This window comes from Rissa tridactyla, chromosome Z (assembly GCF_028500815.1).
Source record: "Rissa tridactyla isolate bRisTri1 chromosome Z, bRisTri1.patW.cur.20221130, whole genome shotgun sequence".
In the NCBI taxonomy this organism is placed as follows: domain Eukaryota; kingdom Metazoa; phylum Chordata; class Aves; order Charadriiformes; family Laridae; genus Rissa; species Rissa tridactyla.
The window spans coordinates 11,432,006-11,451,713 of record NC_071497.1 but is presented as its reverse complement, the minus strand read 5'-3'; the positions used below and the strand labels follow the sequence as shown (position 1 = coordinate 11,451,713).

Here is a 19,708-nt window from a genome sequence, read left to right as displayed (position 1 = left end):
GCGGAGGCTCCGCGCATCCCCCCCGCGCCCCGCGCCCCGCCGCGCTCGGGTTACCGAGCCCTCTCCTGTTACGGATGCCCGCGCCGGGCGGGAGCGGGGGGAGCAGAGCCCCGAGGTGGGGCGGGGGGGAGAGAGCCCCGGGGAGGGGTCGGCGAGTCCCGGGGGGATGCAGTGCGGCCCCGCGTCCCGGCTCCGGGGGGATGCGCAAAGCGGGAGCTCCCCGCCGCTGCCAGCTCCGGGGCTTTCCTGAGCCGTGGGTTTCGGGGTGGTTTTGCTGCTGGTTGCTTTTGGGGCTTTTGCTTTTCTTTTTCAGTTTATTGGTGTGGTTTGGCTTTCGTTTGTTTTGTTTTGGTTTTTTTTTTGGGGGGTGGTGGTGGTTTTTTTTTTGGGGGGGTTGTTGGGTTTTGTTTGGGTTTTTTTGTTTGTTGTGGGTTTTTGTTGTTGTTGTTGGTTTTAAATACATGCAGTAGAGCCGACTTCCATGGGCATCTTCAATGTCCCCCTCAACCCAAAAGCACCGGCAGTGTTCACAGTAGGCTTTGGCAAGGATTTCCATTGGTCTGACGCCGTGCCTGTGAAGAACCTCTGCCTTTTATTTTTGGTTTCAATATGAAATTAGTTGCTCCCTCATCTCCTGTGCTGGGGATGAAGAACAGCTCCTAACCCTCTCTTTGAGCTGCTTATGGGTGTGCAGACCTCCACTGTAATCCTTTTACATCAATCCTTCTGGCTGAAGAGTTGCAGGTTGCTCATGGGGGCCTTTGTCCATAGACCATTCTGTACCTCTTACCATCCTTGAGGCCCTCTTGAACATCACCCCGATCTAATAGATCCTATTCGAGATGAAGAAATACAAGGTGTTTAAGATGTAGGCAAACCATGGATTCATGAAGTGGCACAATGATGTTTTTCACTCAGTATTTTATGAGGAATTTTTGAGGACAGAGCTGATGTTTCCATGGAACTGTCTGTCATAACCCTGAGATTTTACTCAGGGTTATGCCAGCTCAGAGCCCACTGTTTTACACAATTGTTTCTCCATGTGCATCATTTCACATTTACTTACACAGGATTCCTTATATTGCCCAGTCAGCCTCATAACGTCCTTGTGTAGTTTTTCATAGTCTTTCTTCTTATTACTGACATGAGTAAATTAATTCCACTGATGAGCTGCGCTATTTCACTCCATTCCCAGGTAAGATATGAGTACACTGAACAGCACACCTCCCAGCACTGACCCTTGCTGAACCCCACACCATCCAGCACCTCCCTCCATTGTGAGAACTGGTCATTTATTCCTGTACTTTGCATTTTATCTTCTAAGCAATTACTGAGCTATACCAGGGCTTTCCCTCTTATTGCTATCACTGCTGGTCTCCTTAAAAGCCTTTGTCAAGAGCCTTTTAGAAACCCAGTCTGATATGGAAATTAGATCACCCTTATCCACATTTTTATTGACCCTTTCAGAGACCTCCAAGAGGTTTGTTTAAGGCAGGACTTTACAGAAGCAATGTTGACTCTTCTCAGATAGATTGCATTAATCCAGGTGTCCTTTAGTTCTAACCCAATTACATCTCTGTATTTGCACAGCACAGGCACGAGGTTTGCAAACCTCTAGTTCTCCACAGTCTGCACTGAAGCTTAGAGTCACATTTGCCACCCTCCACTCTTCAGGTGCCAGTGTTTTAAATGGGAGGTTACATGCTGCTGTTGGTAATTCAGCTGCGGCATCCTCTGATGAGAACTCAAGGACACAGATGCTCACACGTAGGCACAGTGCTACCTGAATGCCATGACAGTGGAAAAGGCTTATTATAAAAGCTAATGGTATAAGGAAATAGATGCATACATACGAAACTGCGGACCTGTAAACCGGTGTTATTAATATAAATAAGAAGCTATCATAGTAATTAACTATATGTGGCCATGACTCTTTACAAATGTATGTGTCTGGAAGCACACAGGGTATGGTACAGAAAAAACTCCACAAAGGTCTTTGACCCAGGGAACTGTTTGCCATTTTCTGTATCTGTTTTCTCTCTTCCATACTTTGCTGCAAATTTTCTGCATCAAGGGTGGCCTTTTCTAATGCACATTTTTTTACTTGCCACTAGCATATGTCACGGGAAGCAGGACAGGAGAGCAGCTCTGACCAGGGGTATTTCAGCCGCACCATCTAGGAATGTTCCCAGGAACGTCTGTAATTCAGCTACCTGCCCAAAGACAGGAGTCCCACCCCTTGTCCTTCCACGACATGTGCTGGAACCGCAGCATGACTCCCTCCAGCCTGTTTGCAAGGAGCAAAGGAAAGCTGCACCTCCAACGCTTGGCTGAAGCAGCTCTGCACGGATGCGCATCACTGCTCAGGCCTGCCCCACGGGTGTGGGGCACATACTCCCACAGAGATGTCTGCTATCCAAACCACAATGTGGGGCTGCAGAGGAGAGGGAGAGAGAGAGGAAGAGGAGGGTGGCAGTTGCATCCCTTTTGGATGTTTCACGAGTCTGACCACGCTCGTTGGGTCTTTAGAAACTCCAGCGGCTAGAAACCGCGTAAGCCGTTTATCACAACGGAGGGAGGAAAATAAATTAGTCTTTTTTAGTTGCAGAAAACTTCAGAACCATGCAGAAAGGTCCCTTCTAGGCCTCAGAAACATAATTAAAATAAGCATAGTCCAGTCTCACGCTTTTGAAGACCTCATGTTTTGGAGACCAGCAATACTGCACTGTAGAGAAAAATCTGGTGTATTCATAGCAACCAAAGATGCTACACTGCCAAAGGGGCAACTTCAGAGCTCCTCTTCCTGGGTTCCCACCCCTCTGCCCTTTTGGTCCAACAGTTACCTTCTGCTCCTCTCCTGCTTACCGGCCTCATACAGGATCGGAATGAACTGTGTGACTGCAGCGCAAATCTTGTTCCATTAGATAAAGCAGTATCACAAATGACACTGATATTGTTTGAATTCTTGTTATTTTTTTTTTCTTATGACAGGGATGCATTTACTTGGTATTAATTACATAGCACATGACTAATATAGCACAGAGGAAATGAAATGTGATTTCACTGTGTATGTTTTAATGAGTTTTGCCTATTGCCTCTAATTTGCATTTTTAACAGTTACAACAGCAGAAGAAAATTGCGTCTTACAGTTTTGTTTTAAAGATATATTTTGTTAATGCTCTGTAATTCTTTTACAGCATTACAGAGGGCTTTGGGTAGGGGGAGGAAGGAATGAATCTTTTCCAGAATGCAGCCTTCCCTAATTTTTACCGTGAAGTTAAAATACCTTTACCTAAATAATGAATTGGGAGATCAGTTGATGTTCTCCTAAAAACCCTGAAAGTAGGAAAAGTATAAAGATCAGCTGTGTTAACCCTATATTTGTCAAGAAAAGTAGTTATTCTTAACACTCAAGTGACAGTTCCTTGCCTGTCATTCCCTTTCAGGCCTGCTTTATGTGCCCTGTGAACTGGAAAGGGGTATGTCACCCTGGTATTCCCTCATTCCTCCTCCAGTGACTGACCAACGTACATGCCACAGCTGTGCTGAACATGTAGGAAAACCCGACAACAGCAGATCCTGAGATTAGCGTGATCTCCTTGGGAAAGCTCAAGGAAGTGCGACAGCGTATCTGAACTTCTGCTTGCAGGGGGCTGCAAAACGGAGGATGTTTTTCTCTGTACGTAGCCTGTGGACAAAAGAACTAGTGCCGCTGAAGTCAGTGGGAAACACAGACACTCAACACCTCTGACAACTGGGCCACATGCTTATGTGAGACCTTGTTATTATACAAAAAGGCTCTTATTTCTACTCTTTTTTTTTTTTTCCCCCTGCCACATAAGCTGACCTAGTTTACAATCTGCCTCTGTACAGATGCGTCCTCTTCCATGGGTAGAAAGAGGACAGAGCCATTGCCAACAAAGAGTGCCTGGAGTGAGGAAGGGGAAGAGACACAGGGCAGCTCAGGATGGGGAGATAAAGAGAAGGAAATGAAAGACAAAAATGTTTGGAGGAGAGGAGAAAGAAAAAGGGGGAGAGAAGAGAGCGAAGCCATATCCGTATCTGCTGCCCCTGCTTTATCCAGGAGACAGAGGAGTCACTCAGAGTCTGCTTTGGGACTATGTCAGTATATTGGAGCCCAGTTTCAGTGAGGCAGATTTTTTATTGTTATGCAGCAAACCTTCAAATGGAGAATAATTCAAAGGGGATACCCCTTCCTATTAGGAAGAAATTCTTTCAGGCTTCTGTTTTACAGCCCAGCACACTGTTCTTGTTTGCGGTGAACTCCCAAAGATGCTGAGAGCGGTGCAGAATAAAGAAAGGAAGGAAAATACTGTGATAATGATGCTGGATATGCCAGGCACTTTTATAAAATGAAATGCAGTCCTGAAAGGTGATGCCTGATCTGGTAGCCTCCACACTGAATTTCACCGAGTATGAAAAATGAGTTTTGCTTGGGATGCAGATTCTTAAGTATCTTGGATTAGCTGTCAGAAATCTTTGTGGTTCGATTCATTTTCCTTTCCTTGTTGTTCTGGCTATTTCTCTGACTGCAGAATAACATGCAGATGAGCTGCATGAGCACCAGCTTGCGGTAATGTGTGTGAGATGAAAATGGTTCTTCTGTGTATTCTCTGTGCATTTATAAAACTAATGAATGCAAAGATCCATCAGTCAGTTAGCAGAAGAGCTGTGGGAAGTTTGGAGGTCACATTCATAAATGCTTTATATTCAGTACAGGGACGAAATGTTGAGTATTACAGAGGCAGGGAGCTGCTGGCAGGGAACTGACTGGAGATCCCTGTTCTATTCCTGGCGTTGCTGATGACCTGTGGTGTGACTGAAGGCAAGTCATTCTCCCTTATTTGTCTATATGAGTTGATGAATTTTAGGACAGGGATTGCCTGTTAATGGGTGTTTGCAGAACATAACGGGACCTCAGCTGTGGTTAGGGACTTCAAATACCAATATAGTATGAACTTCAAAATTATTTTCTGGAGTTATTCAGCTGACTAACAGGCTCATTTACACACATCTATTATGTGGTGGAATAGCTTGGCGAGATCTCTATCTGCAACTAGCTACATGAGTAATCTCATTGATTTAAATGTAACTCCTTGAGTGAGTAATATTTTAGTACTGGCTCCATAAACTGTTTTAGTCATCGTCGGCTTACAAAGTGCATGCGTAGCCCTGCCAGCACTTACCACACAGTGAAGTGTATTTTACTGCAAGCAACTCTGTCACAGGAGTAATACCCAGTAGTAACTGTTTGTGTAATCTACGCCCACGTGAAGAAGTTACTCTGTTCTGCAGTTGCAAAACCAGCCAGATTTCACTGGCATAGTGTTCTCTTCGGTTCATGGGAACTGTTAGTTCCCCTTCGCAAGAAATCCAAAGAAGTATTCAGTACCTATGATGGTACCTGTGAAGGAAGAAAATTTTTTTTCATTGCAGCTCGTGGAGACACTGATGTGTAACTGACTCGTGGCTCTCCCTCCTTCTCGTGGAAAATGCCGTCATTGCAAATCTGGAGCTGTAAGGTTTCATTTAAAGCTCTTTGCAGTTTTACCCCAGCTAATGTTTCTGCTTTGATTAGCCCTGCCTTATCTTAGTCTCTTTGTACCCCCTTCCACAATAGACCCTGTTTCTTTCCCCTACTGTGGGCTTTGTGTCTCCTTTCAGTCTGTTCCTTTTCCTAAGCACAGAAAAAAATCCCATTCAGTAGTATCCTTCTTTTATTCTACAAATCCCTCTTTCAAGTCTGCTTCATCAATAACATCAACAGAAGGCACTCCTGAAAGATGGCTTGCCTGTGTCCAGCTTGCCTGATTGAGCCTGAACATCCTCAGGGGCAGGGACCATATCTCTATATATTTTCTGAATTGCTGCGTGCATAGGAAGAGCCATGTAAATATAGCACTACTTGTTACCACACCATTACATATTCAACATTTATATCAACCGCCAGGGCAAGATAATCACAGACTACAGTACTTCAACAACTACGTACAGTTGCATATTGTTTCTCCAACTAAACAGGCATGGCAAAAATGATTTAAAAAACAATCATTATTTTAGAAATAGGGAACCTCTGTAACTCTTCTGTACAATACTTGAGTAGCATATTCTCACAAAGAGCATTTGTTTATGAACTAAAGAGCTTGATCTGAAGCCCAATGGAGGCTCTTCCAATGCATTCAGTGAGCTTTGGATTAAGTCCTTCCCGAAGAACAGATGCAGGGTTTTATTCACTAGCACTCGAACAATAAAAATGACAAGACAAAGAATAAAGTTGTCTGCAGAGAATAAAGCGGTGTTGTCCTGCAGCAGCTTAAATACATTAGGCTCTATAGTTAAAAGAAAGTCCTGTAGAGTTAGTAAAATTGTTTGTGTAGCCCATTCACAAAATATACAGTGCAGAAATATTTAATAATCTACACATAAACACCCAAACACAGTGTATTTCACTGAGCATCCAACTTCTCAGTATTTGCAAAGGCTGAGTTATAAATGTAAAGCCAAATTCCAGTTGTGCAAACAAAGATAACACAGAAATAGTTTCTTGCCATTAATCATCAAAACTGGAATAGAAGAGAGAGCTGGAAATTATTTTATGCTATGGCTTTTAGATGGATCCAAAGTGTTTACTGAGACCTCGACTAGAGGCAGGCTCTCTTTTGGCAAGTTTTCCTCATTCACCATAATGATTTCTTATCTGGCCCATAGATGTTATCAAAATGTAAGCAATAATGAGCATTGAGGAGCAGAGACATTTGCCCCTGCAGGAAAAACTGGGGCCAGAGTAATCCCAGGAAAAAGAGTCCAACAAGGGAGATAGATAAGCAACTTGTGGGAGATAGAAGAGAGTAGACTGAAGTAAAAGCGGCAGCAAATGGAAAGAACAATTAGCAGAAACAAAGCTGGGCAGGAGCCTGGGACTTGCAGCAGAGACAAAATATGAAGGGAATCTGATCGGAGGCTTTCAAGACGCCTGGGTAGATCCTGTAAAGAGATCTAGTGAGAGGAAGAGTGAAAGCAGCAGACAAAACAGGGTGGTATTTTTAAACACCTGCATGGATTTATGTAGAAAGTAGAAACCGGGAAAGGTCCCTGGATTAGAAGAGGTTGCAGTCATAGCAAAAAAGACCCTGGTGATGAATATGTGGAGGGACAAGTGGATTTTCAAAGAGCTGAGGAATTGGTGTGGTCTGGTGCAAGAAAGTGTGATGAGCAGAAAAGGACATTACACAAAACTTTTTATACCATGAAAGAAAGAAGGGAATCAAAAGCTGACAAATAATATTACACAAAATTATCTCTGTAACTATTGAAAATAATACCATTTAAATTTTACCTGCTTGTGTTTAAATGCTCCTAACTTTTCCAGCTTACAAGTAGCAGCCTCAGAAACAGGTCAGTATTCTATAATCCCGTGCATTTAACTACCAGGCAAAGCAAAGGCAGTGCTTAGTCGACTTCCAAACATTACCTAAATGCAGAATGGCACATTTTGTCATGCCATCTTTTCCTGGAGGGTTGCCACAGGTGTGCTCTGACAGTTATGGAGAAGAGAAATCATCCTGTCTTTGGGGAACCCTATCAGCCTCCAGGGACTGAAATCCCTACTATATAGAAGAACAGCAAGACCCTCTTGCCATAATCCTAACATTTCCACCTTTACGTTGCTACAGCCTTAATGAGGACTCCTGCAAATTCGTGATACCTTTTAATCTGAATTTTGCACATTGAAGTAAAAATCTTCAGCAGTTGAGCTGCTTTCTCCAGACATTTTACCCAGCCCTTCCTATATTCAAGGCTGAATACTTGCTCATTCCAGTGGTATTGCGATGGTGTTAAAGCCTCCAACTTGGATGTGTCATTTGCTGCAGGGTGGATGGCAACACGAGCAGTGATTGAGAAAAGCAAGCCTGCCTGAAGGTCCTCAGAAAGTCGGAGACAAGTGGATTCAAAGAAGAAATTCTTTGCCTCATAACAAAGAATGTTTTTTTTTCCCATCAAACAACAATATCAGAGTTTCCTAAAGATGCACCCATTTCTTTAATTAGGAAGGGAACCGGCCCAAAGACTAAACCCATGGCCAACCTGAAGGACTGGCTGTCCCTGCAGTAAGCTGAGGTTTTAGCTTCACTGCATTTTCATCAGAAGTGAAATAATGCAAAATGAAACTATATTGAGATGATAAGCTGATTGTAGGCCTGCTAATTAAAAATACACAGTATTCTGTATGGAAATCCAGCTCTGCACTATGAAACTGCCGTGCATTTTAATGTCTAACTCACATACAGTTGGAGCAGGCAATCTTATTTGTCTTTGGGTATGAAGGCAGGTGGGCATGTTGTACACAGGCACCACAACTTGACAGCCTCGTTACTTTGCTTTGACAGTTACCATGAAGAGCCACAGAAATAAAATTACAATGCCAGAGGTCAAACATAATGGCTCTGATCGCTTTGAGCGACTGACGATCCTCTGGCTTCCCTGACCAGTGTTGCCTGCCTCAGTCATGATATGAAGATGAACTCCAGAGCAATTAGCAGAGACCATAATTGGAAATGAACTCTTAGCTGTGCGCTGTGACATGCAGTTCAATAACTCCGATGGATCCTCCTCTCCGTCACCCAGCCCAGCTCGGCTGACTTCAGCACGAGGTGAGCTGTGTCTGGGACCAGGGATGGAGAGCACGACCTGGGGAAACCAGTGATGAGAGCCGGCGGGAGCCAATGGGGGAAAATGTCAGCTGCAGAAAGTAAACTCAGTGATGCTAGTTTGTATCTTGCCTTGGGTTTCTACTGCGTGAATGTCTCTGAATTTCAGCAGCACCCCTCCATGGCTGGCGTGGCAGCAAGATACATCCTTAAACTGCCTGAAGGGTCAGGGAGGAGGGGAGATTAGGCCATGCAGGCTTATGCTTTGAAAGATGACCAGGGATTTTTGCTGTCTGGCCTCACATACTTCAGATACATACGCTGTGCAGAAAGAGCATCTGCCTTTTAAACTGCTCCAGAGAGCTGAAAATATCAAAGCCTCTGTCATTTTCAGTTTTCTGTAAAGTTTTCAGCCACGGTGCATTTAGGGCAGCAGGGCGAGGGGGGCATGAGGGGAAGGGGTTGTACCATGGGTATTTTGTGGGGGTTTTTTTGTTTTTAAGCAGCTGTCCAGTGACTTTACAGAGTTTCCTGGACTCGCTTAGGTTCTTTGGTGATACAAGCTTTCATAAAACCAATGAAAGAGCAAATTGAAGTTCTATATCTCTGATAAAACATACCAGCAAAACAGGAGCAACCTTTTCACTGCAAGACAAATTCTCTCACCCTACTGCTGATCCTTTTATGTGGAAATTAGGATTTGTTCACCAAGATAATCTCCCAACCCTCCTGTACAGCAGTGTTGCAGAGAAGCCAAATGGTGTACACATACGTCTTCTTCCTTGTTACAAGTCAGCAGTAAGGATGGTGGAAAAATAAAGAAAAGCAGCTGCAGTTTATGCTACTCCCACACACATACACATTCTCCTTTTCGAGCAAAAGCTGCAAGAAAGGCTCACTAATAGAGTACATGGTATGCTGAACCTGCACTCCAAAAGCAGCTGCAGGCATAACAGGATGTGTTTTAAAAGCAACAATGAAGAGGCAGCATTTTGCTATTTAGAAAAGAAGGAAGAAACATAAAAAACTCTGAAATCATTCATAAACTTTGGCATGTTCAACAATGGGTCTAGCTTGGCTAGTTCTGAGCACGTTACATGGAGTGGCTCTTTGGGAGGACCATATTTTTCCTTTCTTGCAAGGGAGAATAACGCTTTGCTTCATGACCACGATCAAGTGTAGCGTTTGTTTGCTGATCCATGTCCTGTCTCCACTGGTCACGAATGTCATTACCTATTACATGTAAGAGTCTTCTATGCTTTGTTGAAACCTGTGCAATTACCATTGACTTGAAACATACAGTCACGAGCACTGTCTGGACCTAGGGGTGGCTTGTTGCTTCTTGTTAATAGTTTTGTTAAAGTTGAAGGGATCATTATGATGGCCCATCATTATGATTCTTGGGGTAAGCAGGCTCTGTTGCAATTAGCAGAGATACGCGGATTTCTATTTCCTGATTTCTGTTAATTCAGAATCTACGTTCTCATGGTATCATCAAAAAAACCTTGCAACTAGGTCTGCATAGATTCTTTTCAGAATTAATCTAAAATCGATGTTTCTTATATGAAAATGATGTTGCCCATTTGACTGTTAAGTGATACAAAGGGTGGTTGTTTTAGATTATATCTCAGCAAATCCAAGCTCAGAAGAGTTTATATCCAGCTGCTCCATATAGTCTTTGCCTCAAACATCAGGCTTCTCCCTTCCACAAATTGTTAGCAAGTTATTAAAGAAAATTTCAGCACTTTATAATTTGCTATGACTAAGTTAATTTCCTCCCATGCTGCTAAGGATACTTTCATGGACTTTGTTTACTTTCCCGTGCTAGCATTTTGCTGATTCTGCTCACGCTGCGTCAGTGGCAGCACTGAGTCAGCCTCCCTCTTACAAAGTTCTGCCATTAAACCTCCTCCTTCGGCGGGGGGTCGTTATTAAAAAAAGCGAGACCTCTTTTTTGAAACCAAGGAGAAAACAATGCTAAGTCAGTTTTTGTTCTGCGTGGTGTTACACTCCAAAGCATTAGAAGTACTGTGTTATTAAAACATATTGCGTTCCACAGTCATTGATCCTTTTTTCCCCTCTTCCTTAAGTATGACCTTAACTTAAGCCAGAGAAAGTTAGGGACTGATTAAACCCTAGCTCAGAGCTTTCCCAGCGGTCCTGCTTGCGATATACCAGCTGCCACAAAGCGTTACTACACTGAGCAGAGCACTGATAGTAGCCGGTGCAAAATGTCTGGGAGTGCCTGTGCAAGTCCGTGCTCCAGCCGCAACCAGGATGATTTAAATACCAAATTTAACCATAACATGAAAGTTTCATTTTGACTGCTTTGCATTATCAATTTGAACCTTGCTTTTATTGTTTGTGTTGTAAATTATTTGCCTAAAGAAAGGTGGATTCTCACTGACTGATACCCCTGAGGACATGTTGGTTTGCTGCTTTATATAGATTTAATCTTAAATTTGGTCATTGTTTTTGATAGCCAAGACTATGAAATTTTGTACTATATTGCCCATTCTATATTGTTAACCACATTTAGTTAGATTCATATTTGTTCTTTATTAGCAGATCTCATTTGTTTTGTTTTGTTTTTTTTTTAAACATCAGATTGGTTCAGCCCCTTTTGGATTATATTTGCATTTAAATAAACACTGTATGAAACCTGGATTTTGAGAAAATTATTAATGTTCTTAAATGGTAAATGAAACTTGTAAATATGATAAGAAAAATCTAAGAAAAGGTTTTCAATCGTGTTTTGCATTTACATTTTCCTCATAAAAAAAAAAAAGGTTTATGGAGGTGCTGACTTCAGGTGTTTATTCACCATGGTCTTTCAGATATTAAAGCTAGCTGACCTGAGCTTCTCACACCCGTTTTTACTCATAGACTAGAAGAAGATATGAACTTGCTGCATTTTTATCTTTAGATGCTTCTCTAACTGAAAGAGTTAGTTATTGGGCTAAATTTAACTAATTGAAATTTAAGGAGAAGTTCTTCTGTTTTTATAGCAGAAGTCTGAAATCTGCTACATCTGTTTCATCTGAACCAGCGTTGATTACTGTTTTATTTTAAAGACATGTAAAAGATTAAAGTAAATTTGGGCATTAATATGGGCTATGTAGGTCTAAGTCTGCATTTTATTTAAAAAATACAATTTATGATAAAAAACTCTTGGAGAAGCCTTTAGTTTTTAACGTGTTTGTTTTTTTCTTTAAATACACATGCTTCACACTCAGCAGTGTCAGCAGCCCTGAAGATGAATGTTTTGGCCCTGCAGGAATTCACTTGCCCATTCACTCATTTTCCACTCCTAACATCTTACCAACAAATTCATTTGCTGCTGTTAAAAACACATGGCTGGACGTGATCACACCAAGAACGACAAAGGAAATGGAATAGCCCCATCACGCCTTTTCCACCAAAATGGCCTGTTTCCACATGCCACCCAACCACACCAACCACACGCTTTTCAGACGCTTGCCCTTCGTCATGCTGATGAGCTGCTCGCGCGTGGGTTTCCAGCAGATGAAAGGAGGTGGGGTAGCGGTAACCACGGAGGGGCCTGAGAAGAGGAGAAGGGGCAACAGAAGGTGTGCAGGGGAATGACTGATGGTGAGGAAGGACTGAACATTGGTCTGACACCATCTTGCACTGAGCTGCCAGGATTATTTAACAAGACCTCCCAAGAGATGCATTTTATTGAAGGCCCTCCTAATCCCACCAGGCTTTCAAGTATATAGGAGGAAACCCTGCCGTAGTCAAGTGAATGCAGTTTACACCAACTACTCCCACCACAACAACCTCCTTGCAGCTGAAGATGTGACCCAGCCCACCGATCGCCATCAAGCATTACATTTGAGCACAGCGGCAGCGCAGTTCCCTGTGCTTCCCACAAGGATGTGGTGGGAGGACACTTACCTCTTCACCCTCCTCAGCTTCAGGACTTTCACAGGAGCACGGTCCCAGCGAGTCCCTCGGCAGCATATCCGATCCTCCTGTGCCTACAAAACCAGAGACATTTTATTGCCCATGGGAGAATATGCATGGCTGAGAGGTTGCTTTGCTTTGCTTGGATCCATTTCTACCGGCCCCGCTCTGTCACCAGCCCGCTAACTTGTCAGCATTGTTAAAGAAAGCAGAAAGGGTACAAACACAATGACTGAAAAACATCTTTGCCAGCAGAAGACAGGTCTGTGTGCTGCAGAGAGGCAGCCACCACTAGGAGAAAATGCAGCAGGTGCTTAGTGGGTTGACATAGCACACCATGGCTCAGGAAGGACATACTCAATTTCAGCTCCCACAGCAGCCATCCTTGTCCCTAGGGTGGTGCCCAGTGCTGGATCTGGGGCTGCTGTGGTTGCTGATGGGGTGGTGGGATGGCCTGGGCTGCCAGGTCCAGCCTTGCCACCTCCAGGGAGCCCCCTGGACACTGTTTGCTCTGTGCTCACCTGTACTGCTGTGCTGAAGGTGTACCTGTGCTCACACCATCCCTGGGATGAGCTGGTCCCATCTTGGGGAGAAGCCAGAGGGCTTTTCAGCACTTCTGTGCATCCCAAGGGAAGGGTAACTAGAAGCATCTAGGACCCTAACTAAGAGCATCTCATTAGAGAGCACTGTTCGTCAGCCTGGCAGTAGTCCCCACTGCTTATCGGGCAAGGTCACATTACAGGTACAGCTCTCAGGGCATGGTGCCTGCATCCTGGCTGGGAGAAGAACATCTGCAGTTTTATTTCTACATCAAGCTTAAACCTTGGAGAAAGTAAGAACATACCTGTGGATTTCTCCTCCAGGAACAGTCCTGCTTAAGCACAGCTAGCCACAGACAGCTGTTTGATTGTTTTTGGAATTACCATAGCAATGGCAATAATTACAATAAATAATGGTGTATTAGAGTCAGATTAAATTGGTGCATGTTTTCTAAACTATGAAATTAAATTTCAGCATTTACATGATCTCTTCTATACAGGATAAGGATGTGTAAGGATTTATGTATCATCTCCAGTAGCACTGTTGTTTGTACGCATTGACACTGAGAATACATTGAATAATGTTCCTTGTGGTACCACGGCACTGTGCACAGCTACTAAATTTGAAATATGGCTCATGTAACAATACAGCTTGAAACGGCTCTGCAGTCTTTGGTCAATACAAGGACAGTTATTCATGCCCTTTGCTGCTACTTCACTCTATAATCTTGAGTGAGTCTCTTCAGACCGCTACTGCCTGTGTATACTCCACAGTTGTGTTATGATTACTTATGCAAGAGGATCTGTGTGCCAGAGGTGCCCTTTGCTTATTTGTTGCTCCAGCAGACAGTGGCACATGCTAACAGTGCTAGCCTGAGCTTCAGTCTGGCTACAGATACATGGAGACATCTTTTGCTCTGGGGGAACATTATTTGAAAGTGCAACTTCTGTGCCAAAATCCTGCAGGTGCTTTTAACTTTTTACAGCACAGGGTCTTCGGAGTTGACCCCTCCTCTTCCCACATGCTGAGCTATGGTGCCCATGTAGTCCACAAAGCTAATAGGTAGCCCCCAGCGAGGCTTAAAGATTGCATTAAAACCAATGGAAATGTGCAATAACGAAACTGGGACTTTTGTTTCTTGTTGTGCTCTCAGCACTGTGGAGAAGTCCACAAAGGCAGAAGTCTAATCCTGTGACTTCACCACAGGACTGATCCCTCCTTTGCATTCATCTCTGCTGGGGTTCCCCTAGAGCGTTGCTGCTTTGGAAGTGGTGCTGCAGAAAAGGCATGTAGTTTATTCTGCCCTGATTTCTTTCTTCTGCTGTTTTTTTTTTCTTTCTTTCTAGCTCACTTGGATAGTTTTATTCATGCTGATCTCAGGCCAAAAGGACCTTCCTTGTTGTGTCTGTAGAGCATTTTAGCAGAGTGGACATCTGATTGTCTACTGATACCTATATGCTCTCCTGATATTCAAATACAGATGTAAAATAGAGCTGTGTGCCTTTTTTTGCCATTTTGCTAAAGCATCCCTTCATACTCAGGTCCGCTGACCCTGTGCATCTTTTTCTGCAGTATTTTTGGAACAGTGAAGCGTTCAGCATATTGTTCTTGTGTGGATGCCTCTGTTTGCATTAACAAGTAGTTGTGCAGTAGGAGGGGATCAAAGGAATCTTGGGGATCGGAGGAATCTCTAGGATCGGAGGAATCCTCTAGGAGGAATCTGACATCTCTAGATCTATATTGTACTTCCAGGATTTAATGTCAGATTAGATTTAGTCTGGTTCCCTGGACTGAATGTTACCATAGTGTCAGAAGGAGTAATACTAGATTTGAATATTCTTGTTTCCACTAGGGTTTGAAAAGTGTTTCATGTGACCCTGCAGAAGAGTTTCTGGTTTGGTTTCCTCCAAAAGGACTCTTGCCTGTGATTCAACAGTCTCATCACAGCGTGAATCCCTCCACACCTGAACCAGCTGCAAATGTGGTTGAGGAAAGACGGATGAGTTCACTAAAAAACATACTACTGTTCTCTGCCTAAGTACTAATGTATATGCAGCCTATGCCCACCAAGAAAAGGCAATCTGGTGACTAGGATACTAAACGGAGATACAGGTTGCCTAATTTCACACCTGTGCCACAGCTAGCATTCTGTGCTAGGCACTTGCTGTGCCTAGCAAAGTGCCCTTGCTAGGCACTGGTATTGACTTAAATTGTCCACCTGTAAGTAGTATTCCCCCTTGACGTGGCAACGCATGAAAGATTAAGAAAAGATCATTACAGCAGTAGTACATGTGCTTAACTAGAAAAAAATTCATGACAGTCCAAGGCCTAGAAATTAACACACGTAAGAGAAGGATAGATTTCCCCCAAATCTCACACACTTACAAACGCCATAAGCCTGAGTTGACTTCATCTCCATCACCATCTGTATTTGGTGACAGGCCATGTCTGCCACAGCATGGGCCTGTGACTTGATCTGCGTGAAGGACACGGCAACTTTATAACCACCCTTGGATTAAAAAAAACCAAATCCCAAGCATGTTCACACCCATGGACCTGTTGTAAAGGCTGCACATACATATTACCAGGGCATGCTGCCATTCGCACATCTATCTTTTACATCTATCGTCATCTGTACAGCAGTGATGAAGCAACTCAACCAGAACAGCTGCAGGGCAGCTCCATCAGCGCTATAGGGGCTCAGTGGCTTTTCATCCGTCTCTGTGCATGCTAGCTCCACTTCTGTGCAGCACTGTGCTGACTTATTTGTTTCCTTTTATTTGCTGTTGATTTCAACTGTGAATAGGGTTTGATGGTTGACAGGAGTTTAACAATAAAGAGGATCGGACAATACAACAGGAATGAAGCTGAGCTAACAGTATCTTTCCTTAAGAGACATATCCATGCAGACTTGGGAGAGAAATCAAGGTGAAGATAATGAGAAGTAATTTGGGCTCTCAGCTCACCAGCATCAGCCAGGAAAGAAAGGAACAGCTGTTGTCAAGGCAGGAAGCATGAAATTTAAGTGTAAGAGGCAGATGCCCAGTACCTGGTGATGTAGTTGGCAGGGAAAGTGCAGAATGTGGATGAAAAATAGAGGTACTGATGAGGGATATGGAAAACTGCTGTGCATGCTCACTCATCACTCTTAACACACAAGGGGAGACTTTAGCAGTTTGCTCCTGAATCACATTCTTTGTGGCCTTCGTGGTCAACACTGTGACCATGGGGGAAGCGCCTCTGTATTAGGTAGCGCTGACCTGGGGCAGCACACTCATCTCAAGGGTGCTTGCTCCACCCTTCTCAGCCTCTCAACCCCTTTAGGCTTCTGTTCTACTTCTATAGGACCTGGACAAAGAAAGAAAACTTTAAGGTGCAATTCATCTACCAAAATATGTGAACTTTCTACAGGGGCCCACAACTCCCTTAGAAGATCCTTCACAAATTTGAAAATTACCCAGAAACCACAGACTTGGGGTCTTAATTTTGCTATTTGTTTAGTAACAGAGTACTCTATGTCTTCAGCATGTAAACTCCGCTCCTGTGTTGCTAAGCTGGCAGGAAACAACTCCGAGCCCTGTACCACACAAGCATTAACCCTGGGGTAGTCGGTATCCGTCTGAAACCTGGCAGCCGACATCCTCTTGCAAAAGAAACTGGTGCAGTAAAGGGGCAGGTTGTGGCATAAGAGGAGCTGAATCAGAGAACAGCTTTAGGGCAAAGATTGGACTCCTCAGGGGAAAAGGTAGATAAAGCACTTAGGGGTGTTCACCACAAAAACTCCTGCAGTGATCGAATCATACTAAATCAAGCTTTCTTCATTTCTCACACGACAGTCATTTATACCTGCTATGAAAAGTAAGGGCATAGTCAAATGTTCGTTTGCGTGGCAGATGGAGCAGTTTAAGATTTATTATCCTCTTCCACTGAGACAGGTTGTTTGTGGGAGCATTTTCAGTCCTCTTCAGAGCCAAGGCATGTTGCACACATGTGCCAAAAGGACATGTTACTGCTCCCAGTTTGTCCCTCTCTGCCTGCTGGAAGGTGCTGCCACCTCAGATCTACCGGCTGGTCTGTTGCTCACCAGAGTGTGTCCTGCCCTGTTCAGATTGGAAGGAAACAGGCCAGTGCCCACCACATAAATCCTGGATCATCACTAAATCAGCCCATTTGGTCTTGAAGAGGCCAAGGAGGCAATTTATTAGGGCAACTATTTTCACTTGACTTGAACCACAGGGATTCCTGCTGTTTCTCAAAGAATCTGCTTTCTTTCAGCTACATACAACTTGTCATTAAAAACGAAAGCCAAACTATGTCCTTGTGTTGCTGTCTTGGCAGTGCCCAGCTGAGCCAGCAGACAGATGCCATGTTAAACTACAGGGTACAGTTTGTCACCAATTATTCCTGTGAATAATAAAAGGTCACACAGAAAAATGAAATCGTCAAAGAAGGAGAGGGAGAGGAAAAAAGGGACACAGTCTAGAAAAAAAGACCTTTCAGCAAGAGTGCTGACATGTTTATTTATTGGTGCCTTGGTGGCTTCATGGAGTTCAGATTGGAGGAGGTCACATATCAGCAAGAAGAAAAAGCCATAGCTTAAGTGGTGAAGAAAACCACTCATTTATCTGTTGGGGTTTTTTTTGCATTGCTTTTCTTTAATATATGCTATGTTTAGGCATTGATATATTTTGAAACAATAGTAAGAAAACTTTGTCACCCTTTTAACAATGCTTTGAGGGCTCACCTCTAAGAGTTAAGAAAGTATTTCAGTCTCGGTTTCCATAGAATCTTCATTTTTAGAAAAACTATTACAGAGAGTACTTTAGGTGCCACTTCTCTTGAGATGTGAGTGTCTTTCTGATAGCAATTGTCTTAAGAGCGCTAGCTCACTTAATCTGTTTTTCTGCATCTGATAGCAATGTTATTCACTGGGGTGGATGCACAGGTTATAAGGCTAATGGCACAGTTCTCTTTTGCTGATTTGCTTTTCTCTTCTGAACTATTTTTTTTCCCAGCTTTCACACTGTTATTTATTTTAGACTTAAATACAAATAAGGCAGAAATCTCCCTACTAGGGCTACTTATGCCCCATTAAAAAGGAGCGTTGGCTGGTGTCATCCGTCGGCGGGTGTTGGTTGGATTGTGACCGTGCCAAAGGCACTGTGCTGTGTCTGTACTAAAATAGGTGTTGAAGGCTCAGTCTCCAAAATTCAGGTGCACGTTTTAGTTGCAGCTGTAGTCTGGCACCATTTTGGGAAACACCTAAACAGCCTTGCATTGGTGGATGCAAGTGGAGCAGTCAAAGGCATTGCAGATCTCCATCCCTGAGATGGATTAGCCCTCTTTAGCTCACTCAGGCTTTCAGGAGTGATTGGAACTAGCTAACAATACTCTGACGTGGCTTTTGCATGCTTCTGTGTGGGAAGTGATGGCAGCTTGGGAGAACAGCCATATCTTCAGCCATTCACTACAAGGTCACGCAACACCAGTCTCACGCTTTGTCCCTGGTAAGAATTTCTACCTACCAACATCATTTCTGGTGACCAGCAGTGATAAACTAATGTTGGTTCAGATTGTGCATGCATTTTCTCACAGATTTAACTTTGTGGGCAAAACCCTTTTAATAGTTGGTTGTAGTAGCATAAAATAACTGCAAGCGTACTATGAAGTTCACCATTTCTGCTGTGAAGCAAGCAAAAAGCCCTCAGAACCATAATCTACGTATATTTTGCAATGAAACCTTAAGTATACACCAGCCCTAGGGTTAAAGCTATTCTAAGAGAATGAGATTGCAATGTTGCTTAGAAAATTGCTCCCAATCTCAGCAATCTTGTTCACAGTGAACAGTTTGTGATGAAATTGAGAGAGAAATGCTGAAGTTTTTGGAGGAAAAAACGTCTGTAGGAAATAAGCTGAAATTCTGACATGAACTGGGAGGCATGAGAAAGGGAGAAATTGTGAATTTTGTTTCTATTACTTGTGATAATTTGCCTTGAGTACATTCTCTTGTTTGGAAATGCCAGGTAAGAAGTGTGATGTTCTGTCATTAAAAGAGCAGAGAGCCTCTTTACTTTGCGTAGAGTTAGTTCCTGTAATGTGGCAGCAGTGCAGCCAAGCAGTGAATTCATTGCCTTGCACAAGGGTTTAAAAATAGCAGAGAACTCCTTGAATGACACAAAGAAAGGAAGCACAAGTGACTCATGCAAATTCTTTTTAATCATGACATCTTAAGCTCAACTGCAGAAAGAAAGCAGAAGGTAGCAGAAAGACTATTTTCTCTACTAGGAGAAAGAAAAGCTATCAGTTACACAAACAGTTCTGAAAGTGTGTTTCTATAAAGCAGTGAGGGAGATGAACAGCTTGTTGGTGCTCATCTCACCGCATCTGCCTGGAGGACTTCTTGTCCCCAAGAAATGCCTGTGTGTAAATACGATGCAGATGAGCTTCTAAGCCTCTCAGCAGAGCCAACCGGGAGGACTGCAAGAGCTGTGTCCAGTTTCCTTGGCTGCAAAGTGAGACAGTTTATCTCCTGTCATCATCACATTAATCTTGCCCACACTGAAGCAGACGAG

At 43.4% G+C, this 19,708-nt stretch overlaps 1 protein-coding gene across 6 annotated transcripts in view; it reads right to left on the bottom strand.

The window, feature by feature from the left end:
• The window catches only part of PALM2AKAP2 (PALM2 and AKAP2 fusion), a 278,279-nt gene that overhangs the window by 100,404 nt on the left and 158,167 nt on the right, over nt 1–19,708 (bottom strand). For all 6 annotated transcript variants that reach the window (XM_054186713.1, XM_054186715.1, XM_054186716.1 and 3 more), the window contains one exon: nt 12,588–12,670. In XM_054186713.1, coding sequence (XP_054042688.1) covers nt 12,588–12,670 — 83 coding nt within the window. The remainder of the gene's footprint in view (nt 1–12,587; nt 12,671–19,708) is intronic.